Source organism: Chiloscyllium punctatum, chromosome 3 (genome assembly GCF_047496795.1).
Source record: "Chiloscyllium punctatum isolate Juve2018m chromosome 3, sChiPun1.3, whole genome shotgun sequence".
Lineage (NCBI taxonomy): Eukaryota > Metazoa > Chordata > Chondrichthyes > Orectolobiformes > Hemiscylliidae > Chiloscyllium > Chiloscyllium punctatum.
This window is the reverse complement of record NC_092741.1, coordinates 95,565,579-95,582,162: the sequence shown is the minus strand read 5'-3', so window position 1 is coordinate 95,582,162 and position 16,584 is coordinate 95,565,579. Positions and strand designations below refer to the sequence as shown.

General features: G+C 39.6%; 1 protein-coding gene across 4 annotated transcripts in view; it reads left to right on the top strand.

Moving 5' to 3' along the window:
• The window catches only part of fam228a (family with sequence similarity 228 member A), a 79,333-nt gene that overhangs the window by 55,873 nt on the left and 6,876 nt on the right, over positions 1-16,584 (top strand). For 3 of the 4 annotated variants that reach the window (XR_011954614.1, XM_072556857.1, XM_072556838.1), the window contains 2 exons: positions 5,064-5,151; positions 13,759-13,903. Coding sequence is in view for 3 of the 4 variants with exons in the window: in XM_072556857.1 (XP_072412958.1) it covers positions 5,064-5,151; positions 13,759-13,903 (233 nt within the window). In the remaining variant the exon portion in view is untranslated. The remainder of the gene's footprint in view (positions 1-5,063; positions 5,152-13,758; positions 13,904-16,584) is intronic. The other variant, XM_072556845.1, reaches the window with a different exon arrangement.

The window sequence follows — 16,584 nt, the reverse complement described above, 5'->3', positions numbered from 1 at the left end:
CAGCAAGAGAAAATCTAATCATTGCCCATGAAGTTCAATGACATTATCATCGCTGAATCTGCTATTGTCAATATCCTGGGAAATACCATTAACCAGAAGCTGAATTGGACCGCCATGTCCATGCTGTGTCTCTGAGAGCAAGCCAGAGGCTGGGAATTTTACAGTGAGTAACTTACTCTTTGTCCCACCATTGCTTCTTCATTAATCTCTCCTCTTAACAAGCTTTGCCAGCTTGTTGCATCATGTTTCACTTTGGTCCAAATGGACTATCATTGCAGGGTAAAATAGGTTTTGTGGTGACAATGCAAATAAACAAGTAAGAAATTAACTGAGAAGTAATGTGTGAAGTTAGTATATAATGGAATCAGAAATACAGGAGACTTTTCAGCCCATTATATCCATAGTGACTCTGCAAGAGCACCTCTGTTAAGCCTGCTCCTTTGCCCGTTCTCTGTAGACTTGCAGTTGTTTTTATCCAGCTGCTTTTCTAATAGGTCGGTGCAAGATGAAAAATAATTGAGGAATGCTGCCACACCCCACATCAATATCTGAGCAACAGTGGTTGACCAGAGCTCCAGAAACAAATCTTAACCACAGAAGTGATCTCCCATGCCTCCACACTTGAAAGCAGCCAACAACATTCTAGATGTTCTAGAGCCACAGATCCTGAAGCCCACCTGCAATAAGACCAGGGGCTGAGGAATGTCATGAGCTACAAGGTGAAGTGATAAAGAGTGATTAAACTGTACCGTCCAAAACATTTAATCCAAATATGTACAATGTCCAGGTGGAATAGCAAAAAAAAACTTCTGTTCACAACTGTAAAGGTTTTGCCTTGTGTGTCATCAAAGCATATAAATAAGTAAAAATAGGAATTTGGAATGATACCCCATACGGCTATGCATAATAAATTCAAGGATAGTTTTCTTTAAATAGCATGCTTCAGACAAAGAGAGTTGATTTTCTGAAGCTATTTGAAAGCTCAACAATTATTCTTTTCTTTAAACCAGCAGCAAAAGGTAAGGCTGCATTGAAGCATTGTTTCAAATTTATCATCCTCTGGAAGAACACAAAAACTCACTCACAGATGGCTAAGTAATTAAACAAGCAATGACTGTGGCCACTGACTCTTTAGTCAGAGAATTTAAGAACAGGGAAGAAATAATAATAGCAGTCTAGAACATGTCATTTGGTGCTCCTACAAAAATGGAGCAAGTGGAATCCTTGTCTAAAGACATCTTTCAGCCACAACAGAAGGACCTGAAGGACTGTGAATGCTTCTCACTGTAGTTCGATTAATCCATTGACATGACTAACTCAGCAGAGCTGATTATCATTGTGCACCAATTTTTAAGGACATAACTAGAACAATCTTCTCGTCTTTTGCACTTTACAGAGAGAACAAGGGGTGAGTATATCTATAACAAATTCAAAAGGATGGCATAGTGTCACAGTGCCAGGGACCCAGGTTCGATTCCGCTTTTGGGCACCTGTTTGTGGAGTTTGTGAATTCTCCCAGTGTCTGTGTGGGTTTGATCTGGATTCTCCCACAGTTCAAAGATGTGCAGGCTAGGTGGTTTGGCCATGCTAAATTACCCATACTGCCCAGAGCTGTGTAAATTGGGTGGATTAGCCGTGGTAAATGAAAGATTATAGGACAGGGTGGGTGTGGGTTGAATACTCTTCAAAGGGTTCTCTTTGATGGATCAAATGGCCTGCTTCCACACTGTAGGGACTCCAATAAAAGGTATGTGCTTGTAAAAAAAACATTCTAATTCTGAAGCTGGTTTCCACCACAACTGATCTTCCATCATCTTGGCTTGGCACATGTATGCATTGCAGAATTGATCGTGAATGAATCAGAAATGATTGTGAATTTCCTTTTTTTTTCAATTACCAATGTATAATCCATCAGTAAGCATGAGCAAGTAAAGTATTAACTTTTCTCACGTCTGAAAGTTATTGTAAAAATTGTAAATTTGATTCGAGCAAGAATCAAATTGTTTCAAGTTGCTTCAGCTTATTTAAATCCTTAATGGGTGGACTTGTTGCAGCCTACTGTGAGTAGTTCTCTGTGCTGATGTAAGGTAGGAATGACAAGGGAAAGCTCTGTAAAGATTTTTAGATCTAACGGCTGAAATTGTCACTTGTTCAAAATCAAGGAATGAAGTGTGCAGTGAGCTGTCAGACGATGCATGTTTGTTTGACTTCGAGTTCCTAATAGACATAATGTCAAAACTGAACAAGCTAAACTCTGAACTGCAAGGAAAGGTCAGAGACTTGGTACATATGGTCAGTGTTGTGACTGCGTTTAAGTTGTGCTCCTCTCAATTTAAAAAGTGAAATGCTGTAACATTTCCTGAATCTGGAGAAAATAACAGATGAAATCAAAGACAAAGAATAATGGTTTCACCCAGAAAGTTTAACTTCGTGTCTGAGGAAATTAACGGAGAAATTCAACAGGCAGTTTCAGAAATTCGATGTGATAGAACAAATTGTCATGTTTGTCTTAAATCCATTCCTTCAGAGACATTGGTGGGTTGGCTACCAAATTCTATCTGGTATTTGATTTACAAAGCTGTGGAGTTGATATGTAGATCATTATTATGCAAAGTGATATTCAATTGAAAGTCAGATCAAGGGACAATGATTTTGGGGCACTTATAACAAAACCCAATCTATCACCCTATGCTTTTAAAGTGACCACTTACTTTGGCTCCACATAGCTCTATAAGATAGCATTCTACCAAAGGAAAATAATCAAGTCCAAGCATCTCATCCACCTATTAGGTAGTCATTTGATGGACTGTATATGATCCAGACTTCAAGGCACTAACAGATAATGTGCAGTCACAGGTGTCACAATGAGACTTGGTGAGTAGAGGACAAATTGAATAATTATATAATTGTTGTAAATGTACAGGTACTTGAAAAATTGATAAAGGATTATCTTTCTTTTTTACGGTCTTTGTAGGAGCTACATATTTCTTACCCATGGCTTTTGCTCGCTATTAATCTTTACACTCTGGATGTCTTACACTAAACAAAATAACCAAAGAATTCTGGATGCTGGAAATCAGAAATGCAGGCAGAAATTGCTGGAAAAACTCAGCAGGTCTGCCAGCATCTATGGAGAGAAATGAAAGTTAATATTTTAGGTCCAGTGGTCTTCCTTCAGAACTGAAGCATTCTGAACTGTTCTGAAGAAGGGTGACTGGACCCAAAACATTAAATCTACTTTCTCTTCACAGATGCTGGCAGATGTACTTTAGATTATTACAGCAATTTCTGCTTTTGAATCTGATTTTTTTTTTGAATGTTTCCAAATACTTTGTTGGCTTGCTTATTTCTGACTGTGCAGCTAAAGCTTTAACCCTTAAATACTTTACTCCTTCATATACATTTGGTTTTACATTGAGCTAAAAATAAACTGTTTATTCTATATTTTCTTTGGGATAGATCCTGGGTTGAAGTTGAATTCAGAAAGTGATTTTACATTTAAAAAGACTAGAGTCCACTTATGTACGAAATGCAGTGAGTAACTCACCAGCCGCCTTTGACAGCATCTTCCAAAGCTTTACCACCTGGATGGACAAGAGTAGCAGACGTAGGGGACATCACCACATGCAAGTTGCCCTCCAAGCCACGCCTAATCCTAACATGTTGCTGCGCCTTCAATGTTAATGTATCACAATCCTGAAATGCCTTTTTTAACAACACTGTGGATATTTTTATATTCAGTGGGTCTAAAAATCAGTTCATTACTTCCTTCTATAGGGCAGTTGGGGATGGGGAGTCATCGCTGGCTTAGCCAGTGAAGCCAACGTCTCATAAATGAACGAAAATAAGCTTTATCTCTCAGAAAAATATTAGAATGTTTACATCATGGAAACACTCTTAAAAGACAAATCTAATCCAAGATTCAGCCTGGCAAAAGACAACTTGGATATGTGGCTGGTTGAAACTTTCTGTATAGGGTTAACAAAAAAATTCAGATATTGAAGAGAATGGAAATCAAGAATTAGAACCTGAACAGATGTTCAAAGGTTGTGGATAGGATAAATAGAAAAAGTCTTTTCCCTGGGGTGGGGGGGGGGCAGAAGTAGAGGGCATAGATTTAGGGTGAGAGGGGAAAGGTATAAAAGAGACCTCAGGGCAACGTTTTCACACAGGGTGGTGCGTGTATGGAATGAACTGCCAGAGGAAGTGGTGGAGGCTAGTACAATTGTAACATTTAAAAGACGTCTGGATAGATATATGAATAGGAAAGGTTTGGAGGGATGTGGGTTGGTTGCTGGCAGGTGGGGCTAGATTGGGTTGGGATATCTGGTCGGCATGGAGGAGTTGGACTAAAGGGTCTGTTTCTGTACATCTCTATGACTCTAATGCCAATGTATTATCCAGTTATAGAGAAAAATGGGCATGACTGTTTCCAGGTAATATGAAGCGTTATGACAGAGACTTTTCTGGGTTTTCCTGCTGGTACCAGAAAGTCCAAACAATGATCAGAAATCAGTATTATTGTTCTTGACTAAGTTAAATCAGACCAAACCAAATTTACCAAATAAAAACCAAAAGAACTGCGGATGCTGTAAATCGGAAGCAGAAGCAGAAATTGTTGGAAAAGATCTGCAGGTCTGGCAGCATTTGTTCTGAGGAAGGGTCACTCAGCCCCTTAAAACAACTTAAAAACTAATTTATTACACACTACAGAAGTGGTGCACCTGAAGACTACAATTCTGCAATGTGCAATATAAGCTAAAAACATGTCTGGTTTCAGTTGTTAGGATGCTAAAGTGGATGCCATTTCTATAATTTGTATTAGTTGCCTCCTAAGTAGTATTTAGATGATGTTGATTTTGATTTATTGCAGTAAAAATCTTGAAAAGTGGAAACTGTCTTATGATACTTCATGCTGGTACCTGCAAATTCAAATTTCTGTTCAAAAGTATTAGTTTCTTTGAAGATCACAACAGTCATCAAAAGAAAATTTGAGTTTGTTGAGAATAATTTCTACATGATTAACCTTGATGGTATTGCTACAAGATTTATTCTTCCTGCAGACAAGGACTTCAACTCTCAATGATCCTCTGCTGTTTCAATCAAGAAGCAAGACTGAGGAAGACAATGCTATTCTGCAGTGTCAAAAAGGTTTGTGCAGTTCATTTAAACATTTGTTTTCAGTTCATGGGAATAATTATGAAGGTTGAACATTAGACTATTTGGTTAGAGTGTACAAAAGAGCTTCACTTTACATTGCTGTAGGGAGCTCGCTTTGTGCACCTCCTGTGCAGTTGTAACCTGTATAGCTTGCTCTGTCTAAGCACCCTGTGTCTGTATCCCCTTGTTGTTGTAATCTGCCCATACTGCTTGCAAAACAATGCTTTTCACTGTACTTAGGTACGTGTAACAACAGTAAATCAAATCAAATCAAAAATCACTGTTTCGATAACCTCATAACTACAGTACACTTCAACATTATTTTGATACATTATTTTGATTCTGTGTCTTTGGCCATGGTAAACATTGATTTTGTAACATATTGTCTATTAATTTTTAATTATTGCATACATACAAACCTATAGGTTGGGAGCAGAAGTGGGTCATTCAGCCCTTCAAGCCTGCTACACCTTTCAGTTAGATCATGACTCATCTATTTGGTGGTTTAAATTTCACATTCCCATCCATCAAAATTAACTTATGCCTAATGAAAATATATATCTACCCCATCTTGAAATTAATGCATATTCATTGAATTTTTTTCATATATTTGTTCTAAACAAAAGAAACTTTTTTTTCTTTGTATTATGCAATTCTTATTGGCAATGTAAATTTGGGCCAATTAAGCATCCTTCAGAAGATCAGTGAGTATGAAGGTGGCCAGTTCGAATAGAAAGTTGGACAAGAGAATTGTAATATTGATAAAGAAATAACTAGAACTCTGTAATTTTATTATCAGCTCATGTGTTATCAACCTGATTGTTTTGAAATCCAGGAAGGTGCTCGAGACACAGTTTGGTGTGAGTGACTGTTTGTCAACTAATGGATCGATTTTTAAAAAAACAAATAAACAACTAATCAGAAAGCTGCCCAGTCTCAGTAACAGTCAGATTTTCTTTAAAACAAATCCCAAAGCAAAACTGACATTCTCAAAGAGCTTGAACAGAGTCCACTGTAGTGGTTGGAAGAGCAGCTTTGTCCCTTCGTCATCTGCAGATCCTCCAATCAAAGATTCTCAACTCTCAAAGAGTTACAACTTGCAACTGAGACCTGCTGAAATTATTCAGAAGTTGGGCACTGAAAGAGGGAAACAATATATCATCTTAGGAGTCACAAGTTGGTGGGTGACATGTTGGAGCAGTAAGGACCGTGAAAAGCAGTGAGGTTTTTGCTGAGCAGTCAGTGAAGTGAGGGGATTCTCGGCGAACAACAAAGAAGCGTTGGAGGTCAGGTGAAGCATTGATGGGGACAAGCAAAATCGAGCAGGACAAAGAACAGTAAGGGCTCGGTTCATAAAGGTTGGTATAGGAGGATCAAGGAATGTAGAGGACAGGAACTAATGAGAACAAGAAACTTTGAGGAGGAATGCTGAGGTCATTTTGATTTGCTATAAATGCATTGGTCCAATCTCGATGACAATAAAAGATTTAAAATAAAGCAAAATAATGTTTTAATATATTTTATGTAGCTTGAAAGAAATTGTTTTCATTACAGGTAATCAATAGTACTATAATTATGTTTGCCTGTCAAAGGAATTTTCAGACCTTTTGACTTTTGGTCACTCTATCCCTGTACTTGTCATAATACTATGATTGTACATTCATTTTCGTTTGATTATGCTTTGGCAAGGAGTTTTGTAATGTTGTTCACCTTGAGAACTAATCAAATCAGTGCAGAAGTATATCATGTGTCCCCTGGATCTGCTTTAGCATTCAATATGGTCAAGGCCGATTGCCTCAACTTAAGTATCCTGCCTCCTCCTTTCATTACCTGAGTAACTTTAAATTTGTCTATTTGAACTTGAAAACATTCTACAGTGGAGGTCCATAGCCCTCTAGGAGTAGACAATTCCAAAGTTTCATAAACATTTGCATGAAGAAATTTCTCCTTACTTCAGTCCAAACTTATCAGTCCCTTACTCCGAGACTGTGTCCCTTGTTCTTGCTTCTTTCAGCTGAGGAAGCAGCATCTTTGTCTACTATATCAAACCTCTTTTGAATTTCATATAAATCTAAGTTACAATTTGTGGTATATTGTGAGTTTAAAGTCTCATTCATTGTTTATCTGTGTATTTTGATTTATTTCACTCATTTCACACAGGGATCTTACTCCTGAAAGTTTGAACCTAGCCCATATGGCCAGCAAATTGGTACTAAAGTGCAGTTTGGAAGATGTATGGGGTAGATTGAATGGAAATTGGAAAATATTTTGCATTCTCTAGGTATGGAGTAGTCTCAGGAGAGATTGGATTTAATTGCTGGAGAAATGGGAGCCTGCAGTTTCTTTCCTAGAGTGTTTTGCTTTGGGCTGCGTGTCTGAAATGAAAATAATGTTTTGCCTCTACCAATAATATTGAAAACAATTTTTAAGAAAAGGTAATCTTGAAATATAGAGAAAAAGCCAGGTTAACCTGATGTCAACTAATCCAGCTTGGTTATCTTCAAGTAACTCAGATTTGTGCTTAAAAAAACTCTGCTTACTTTGACCTCAGTTATGTGAATATTGTAGTGTTGAAGCTGAAGGTTAATGAAATCTCTCACTAAAAGATAGTCTGACTGTAGTCAGACTTGTTGAATCATCCTATGAGAAAGGAAACTTTATAGCCACCCATTAAAAAAAAATGCCATTACATGGTATTAGAAGCTGTTTGGATGGTGAGTGGTTATGAGTGAATGAACATCTCACAGAACGTAGAACCGTATAGCACAGTACAGGCCTTTGGCCTTCGACCTTCGATGCTATGCTGACCTTTTATCCTACTCTAAGATCACACTAACATGCATACCCTTCATTGTACTAACTTCCATGTGCATATCCAAGAGTCACTTAAATGTTCCTAACGTTTCTTGACTCTACTACCACTGCTGGCAGTGCATTCCACGCACTCACCACTCTGTCTAAGAAAACACCACTGGTATCTCCCTTAAACCTTCCTCCAATTACCTTAAACTTATGCCCCCTATGATAGACATTTCTGCCATGGGAAAAAAGTATCTGTCTATCCACTCTATCTGTGCCTGTCAGTATCTTGTACATCTCTATCAAGTCACCTGTCATCTTTCTTTGCTCCAACAAGAAAAGTCTTAGCTCCCTCAACCTATCTTCATAAGGCATGCCCTTCAGTCCAGGCAACATTCCTGTAAATCTCCTCTGCGCCCTCTCTAAAGCTTCTACATCTTTCCTATAACGAGGTGACCAGAACTGAACACAATATTCCAAGTGTGGTCTAACCAGGACTCTACAGAGCTGCAGCATAATCTTATGGCTTTTAAACTCAATCCCCCTGCTAATGACAGCCAACACACCGTAGGCCTTCTTAACAACTTCATCAACCTAGGTGGCAACTTTGAGGGATCATTGGGACATGGACCTCTGTCCTTCCACACTGCCAAGAATACTGCCTTTAACCCTGTATTCTGCACTCAAATTTGACCTTCTAAAGCGAATGACATCATACTTTCCCAGGTTGAACTCCATCTGCTACTTATAGCCCAGTTCTGCATCCTGTCAATGTCTTGTTGCAACCTACAACAGCCCTCCATAGTATCCACAACTCCACCAACCTTCATGTCATTGGCAAATTTACTAGCCCACCCTTCCACTTCTTCATCCAGATCATTTATAAAAATCACAAAGAACAGAGGTCCAAGAACAGATCCCTGTGGAACATAATTGTTTACCAAACTCCAGACTGAATACTTATCACCACCCTCTGTCTTCTATGGGCCAGCCAATTCTATATCCAGGCAAACAGGTTTCCCTGTATCCCATGCCTCCTTACTTTCTGAATGAGCCTGTCATGGGCAACCTTATCAAATGCTAAAATCCATGTACACCACATCCACTGCTCTCCCTTTATCAACGTGTTTTGCCACATCTCAAAGACTTCAGTAGGGTTTGTGATGCATGACCTGCCCCTCACAAAGCCATGCTGACTATCTCTAACCAAACTATGGTTGTCCAAATCATGAATCCTATCTCTCCGAATCCTTTCCAGTACTTTACCCGCCACTGAAGTAATACTGACTGGTCTGTAATAGGATAATCCCAATTCCCTTTCTTGAACAAAGGAATAACATTTGCTACTCTCCAATCATCTGGTTCTTATCCAGGGGACAGTTCCTTCCTGGCTATCTTGTAACCCTCTAAAGCCCTGTTTGATCCTTGCCTCCTCAACCTTAAGTAAGTTTCTTTCTTCCTCTTGACTATATGTTCAACATTCCCTGTCACCCAAGGTTCTTTCAACCTACCATCCCTTCCTTGCCTCAGTGGAACAAAGCTGCATAGCACAATCAGCAGACGCTTCCTAAACAGCCTCCACATTTCTGTTGTGCACTTCCCTGAGAACATCTGTTCCCAATTTATGCATCCCAGATTCCGCCTAATAGCATTGTAATTCCCCTTCCCCCAATTAAATACTTTTCCTACCATCTGCTCCTATCCCTCTCCATAAGTATTATAAAGGTCATGGAGTTGTGATCACTATCACCAAAATTCTCTACTACAGAGATCTGACACCTGACTTGGTTCATTGCCAAGCACCAAATCCAATATGGCCTCCCTTCTAGTCTGCTTATCTACATATTATATCAGGAATCATTCCTGGACACACCTGACAAAAACTCCTCCATCCGAACTATTTGAACTAAGTAGGTTCCAGTCAATATTCCGGAAGTTAAAGTCACCCATGACAACAATCCTGTTACTTCTGTATGTTTCCAAAATCTGTTCCTCTGCGTCTCTGTTGTTATTTAGAGCATTTAGAAAACTCCCAATAAAGTGACTGCTCCTTTCCTGTTTCTGACTTCCACCCATACTGACTCTGTAGACAAACCCTCATTGACAATCTCCCTTTCTGCAGCTGTGATACTGTCCCTAATGAGCAATGCCACCCCTCCACCTCTTTTACCTTTTCCCTATTCCTTTTGAAACATGTAAACCCTGGAACATTCAACAGCCATTTCTGCCCCTGTTGTATCTAAGTCTCTGTAATGGTCACAACATCATAGTTCCAAGTACTAATCCATGCTCTGAGTTTGTCACCCTTATGCCTGACACTTTCATTAAAATAGACATACATCCACCCATCGTACTGAGTCTATCTTCACCCTATCAAGTGCCTATCCCTCCTCACAGACTCTCTGCACACTGTATCTGGCTGTTCACTACCTACCTGATTCATAGTGTAGGTCCGCCCCCCCCCCACCACCGGCCACTCTAGTTTAATCCCTCCCGAAGAGCTCTAGCAAACCTCCTGCCCAGGATATTGATGCCCTTCCAGTTCAGGTACAACCTGCCCTTCTTGTACAGGTCCCAGCTTCCCCAGAAGGGATCTCAATGATCTAGAAATCTGAAGCCCTCCCTCCTACAGCCCTGCAGCCACGTGTTCATCTGCACTCGCTCTCTATTCCTCACCTCACTAGGTTGCAGCACTTGTAGCAGACCTGGGATTACTACTCGTCCAGCCTTCTAGCTTCCAACTTAACTCCCTATGTTCTCTTTTGCTGTCATCTTTCCTTTCTGCACCAAAGTCATTGGTTCCACGACTTCTGGCTGCTCTCTCTCCCCCTTAAGAATCCTGTAGGGAACTTGATCTGAGACATTCCTGACCCTGGCACACGGGAGGCAACACATCTGGGAGTCTCGCTCGCGACCACAGAATCTCCTGTCTGTTCCTCTAACCATTGAATCTCCTATTAGTATTGCTTCCCTATTCTCCCTCTTCCCTTCTGAGCCACAGAGTCAGACTTATTGACAAAAATCTGGCCGTTGTGACTTTCCCCTGGTACGTCCCTGCCACCAACAATATCCAAAACAGTATACTTATTATTGAGGGGGATGGCCACAGGGGGTTCCTGCACTGTCTGGCTATTGTCTTTCCCTCTCCTGACAGTCACCTAGATACCTTTGTCCTGCAACTTAGATGTGGCTACCTCCCTATAACTCATCTCTATGACCCCCTCAGCCTCCTGAATGATCCGAAGATCATCCAGCTCCACTTCTGTAATGCGGTCTGTGAGAACTAGAGTTGGGTGCATTTATCCCAGGCGAAGTTAGCAGGGACACCAGTACCTCCCACATCCTGCAAGAGGAGCATGCAAATGCCCTAGCCTCCATCCCCTCTGCTTTGAATTATCAAGAGAGATTGAAAATACGGAAAAAACCAAAAAAGCTTTACCTTACCAAGCCTTCACACACGATCTTTTATTTTGGTTAGAGCAGTTGGAGGATGGGTGAGGGACATTATACCTGGAGTTTAGCCACAGTCCAAAAATATCAATTCATGGACCCAGCAATCCCTGTATCCACATCCTCTCCTGTTGAGCCTTTGCTCTGTGTATTCACGAGCTGGACTTATTCACTTAAAGGTATGTCCTGGGGAGTGTTGCTGAACAAAGAGACTTTGGAGTGCAGGTTCATAATTCCTTGAAAGAAGAGTCACAGGTGGATAGTTTATAGAAGAAGGCATTTGTTATGATTTCCTTTATTAGAGTATTGAGTATAGAATTTGGGAGGTCATGTTGCAGTTGTACAGGACGTTGGTTAGGCCACTTTTGGAATATTGCGTGCAATTGTGGTCTGCTTCCTAATGGAAGGATGTTGTGAAACTGGAAAAGATTCAGAAAAGATTTACAAGGATGTTGCCAGGGTTGGAGGATTTGAACTATGAGGGAGAGCCTGAATAGGTTGAGGCTGTTTCCCCTGGAGCATCGGAGGCTGAGGGGTGACCTCATAGAGGTTTATAAAATCACAAGGGGCATGGATAGGATAAATAGACAAGATCTTTTCCCTGGGGTGGGGGAGTCCAGAACTAGAGGGTATAGGTTTAGGGTGAGAGGGGAAAGATATAAAAGAGACCTAAGAAGCAACATTTTCACACAGATAGTGATGCATGTATGGAGTGGGCTGCCAGAGCAAGTAGTGGAGACTGGTACAATTGCAGCATTTAAAAGGCATTTGGATGGGTATATGAATAAACAGGGTTTAGATGGATAAAGTGCTAGATTAGGTTAGGATATCTGGTTGGCATGGAAGAGTTGATATTGTTTCCATGCTGTACATCTCTGTGACTTAGTCTTAAAGAGAAAAATCTACCTTCCTAGCATCCCCCTGGTCCTCACTCTTACTGCTCCTGCTCCTGCTGCTACTGCAAAAAGCTAGACAAGAGACAGACATGCTATATCTCCCAGTCTTCAGGAATCACTATTAATGTGTTCCACATCAATATCTTGTAAATCAACATTGACTAGAAGCTTCAATCTGCCCCCATTGTTAACTGCAAAGAAGAGCACATGCCAGGAATTCTCATTCTGATTATCCTACCCAGTTCTCCAACCCTATCCATCACTGTACTCCATTTAGGAGGTTTTCAGAAATATCACTCACCTTGGTAGGTACAACTGTTCCAATGCTTGGGTCTCAAACTTATTCTGGATAAAGCATTTGGCTTGGCCAATAGGCTATTACGGAACCCTGTGCCTGCCCCATTATTGCCAACGGACATCAGTGAACAGTATGTACCCATTGCAAGATGCTGTCCAGCAATTTGCTAATGTTGCCTTTACAGTACTTTTCTTCCTCTCGTCTGTATTGATAAGGACATGCAGGATGTCATGGGGAACATCATCATCATCACAGACTTTCCTGTATCACAAATCAGCATGGTTTGGACATATAATGTTGTTATTTCATTGGTGCTTGATCAGTATCCTAAGATTTCTTTCCATCACGTTTTGGGATGATGAGAGAGGAAATCTGTGTCAGCATTAAGACTCCCAACAATTCAAGGAGAAAGTCTATCATCAGATTTTTCATTTGAATTAAGCACTGGCAATAAATGTACTTGACCAGTTACCAACAACCCAAGGGCATTTTTCAAAATCACAAAGTTGAATGTTAATATGATTAAACATTATTTCTACAGAGGAGAAAATTAAATATTGATATTCAAGTTGATTGATGAAAGCAAACTATAAAGAAAGGAAATGGATTGGGGCAGTACGGTGGCTCAGTGGTTAGCACTGCTGCCTAACAGCACCAGGGTCCTGGGTTCGATTCCAGCCTTGGGCGACTGTCTGTGTGGAGTTTGCACATTCTCCCCGTGTCTACGTGGGTTTGCTCCGGTTTCCTCCCACAGTCCAAAAATGTGGAGGGCAGGTAAATTGGTTGTGCTAAATTGCCCATAGAGTTAGGTGCATTAGTTAGAGGGAAGTAGGTCTGGGTGGGTTACTCTTCGGAGGGTTGGTGTGGACTTGATGGGCCAAAGGGCCTGTTTCCACACTGTAGGGAATCTAAATTAAAAAATAAAAATGACATCTGCATAAATAGGGAAGAAAGGTTATTGATAAAGCAGCTGAGCAACAGTATGAAACCTTTAAGTATGGGATTAATACAGGGCATTCTAGGAACATAGAAGGGGCTGTGTCTACAATCATGGATGAATCGTTGTATAAGTTGTGTATCCATTAGTCAGTTGAACATATTTCTTAGTGTATTGATTTTAAATGTTGAACTTGTGCTCTGTCTGTAACTATAAAGGTAAAGTTTATTCTTTAAAAGAAACTGAAGAATTTCACAAGGCACAACTACCTTTGGTTCCATTGGGTCGCCAATATGTTGACTGCAATACCTGGCTCCGTGTACCACTAGGCTATATTGAGAGTGAAGTCCGACAAAGAAGCAGGTAATAAATACTTTGCCATATTTAGTTAATCATTCCAGCCTTATTATTCTTCTGTGTGAGAGTAATTGAACTTTTTAGCTTTGGAAGTCATGAATAGCCAATCTTAAATTGTTTCTGAATACAAAGATTAAGCAATTACCATTTCTTACATGAGCAGTTTTAAATTTCTTTAGAATGATGAAATGCAAACTAGGTCTCTTTTTCACTGAGTGATTATGTTTTGAATATTTAGATTTAATAATCACCTTTCTTTTCAATTGTACTCAGCATAGTGACAAAAATGATAGTTTTTAAAAATGTAAGAATATATTATAGAAATGCATTTTTAGACCCTCATTACTAAATCAGTTGGGTTTAAAACTGCACATTCCATATTGTAGTAAAAAAAGTATTACTTTAATTTTATTCGTAGTCAGTTCCCACATTTTTAAAAATGCATTTCAATGCTACACTAAGAGTCTTTACAAGGTAAATACTTTGGTACTTGGAATTACAAGGCAAATTTGAAATAAGACAGACTGCAGAAACTAATAAACATGGTTTCACAATTGGTGTATTTAATGCCTCAAAATTGAGTTTGTACTCAAAGTCAGTGTGTAAAAAGATGCTAAATAAAATGTTAGTCAACACCAGCAAAACAAAATTTACCAGGTATTCTTGATATTTATATCACTGGGACTTCGTTGTTTGCAATAGCAGCTGTGTCACATGTGTATATATAACAGTAGTAATCCTTCACAAGTTATTAATTCATGGTGATTCAAGATTTTTCTCTAAACCACGTTCATCAAATGCATGCTATTTTGATTGCTGATCAGTCCTGAATTAAGGGGTGTTCCATTGATCTCTTTGCCCATGGGATAGAAAAAATAAAAGCCAAACATTTTTTTTGAGCTGATCACTGTTTTCTGACTGATTCTAGAAAAGTATATAAGTGTAGATGTCAAGTGCATATCATTGTTAAGTTTGTCTGTGATGTCCCTTGATGACAACTTGCTATTCACATCTACATAAGTAGTATGATAAACATTCTAGAAGATAACTAACCCAATGGAAGAGCAGCCCAGAAAGAGTCAGCCATATTTAGGAGACTAAGGGGAAAAAAATGGTGAGGATTAGGGCTTAAAATTTTGTTCTAACTATATTAAGATATTGTGAATGCAACAATGCATCATATCTGCATGAAATATATACATACTGTGAACTCCTGAGTGTGTGCTCATTTTTCTTACACCTCCTTGTTTGGACCACTCCAAGAGATTTCTGACCTATCACAAATGTCATTCCATTTAACTAAATCTTTGAGGCACTATCCCTCTTCATCCTTTTTAATAATTGACGTGGTCGACCATGCCATTGATTAGGTTAGTGTGATCACAGTAATCTAGTTCTATTCTTTTTTTATATAGAATCCCCACAGTGTGGAAACAGGCCATTTGGCCCAAGAAATCCACACCAATTCTCCTACCCAGACCTATTTCCCTACCCTATCTCTGTAACCCTGCATTTCATATGGCTAACGCACGTAACCTACACATCCCTGAACACTATGGGTAATTTAGCTGGCCAATCCACCTTAACTGCACACCTTTGGACTGTGGGAGGAAGCCGAAGTACCTGGCAGAAACCCACGCAGACATGGGGAGAATGTGCAAACTCCACACAGACAGTCGCTCCGAGGCTGGAACCAAACCAGAGACCCTGGTGCTGTGGGGCAACAGTGTTAACCACTAATCCACCAGTGTAGCCATTTAAACTTCATGGCTTTTCATGCCTCTGCCTCTGGGTTCAATTGATACCCAAATATTAAGGTAATCTAAACTCACATGCTAAGTCAGTGAAGCCACTACATTGAAAATAGTGAAAGCAGCTATATTTAGTGCTAAGCAATCACATGACTAATGGATTAGACCAAAGCTTTGCTGTCTTTTTGTGTCCGACGATGAGTGGTAGTAGAAAATTTTCAAAAACACAGATGGAAGGAGTGGTTTCAATGATTATCTTCCTTTAATGATGGTGGAACATGGTTTGAGTGCAAAAGGCATCTTTGACATCAATGCGCTCTTTGAACTTGGTATCAAGGAATCCTAGTTATTCGATTTAGGGGCAACTCTTCACTAGCCTCCATTGTAACTACTATTCTTTGTGCTGTGTAAGACTCCAACTAATCTTCTTGGTCCTGTCATGTCACTACATTAATTTATCAGGGTATCAGCCATCTTAAGTTGATTCACCAATGGGTCAGAAGCGTGAATGCTTTTTGTTTGCACAGTTTTGAGCTCCCTTTGCAAATCCTCAATAATGAAGCAGCTATTGTCCATATGGAACAAAATTTAAACAAAATTCGGGATTATACAGATAAGTTGCAAGTAGCATTTGCATCATAAATGTCAGGCAATAATTATCATCAAGGGAGAGTTTATTTCCTTGATTTCCTTGAGTTTATTGCTAAAACCGCACCATCAATATCTGGAGGAAAGAGTGGAGGAGAAATGTCTCTGTTGACCATAAAGTTAACAAAACCTGCCACATAAATTGTGTAGCTATAAAAACAGGTCAAATTTAAATTCTACAGAGATTAACTTGTTTCTCGACTTCCTAAAGCCTTACTTGACAAGGGACAAAACTGGAGTATGTTGGAATATTGTCCCATTTATCTGGAAAAGTACAGCTTTATCAAC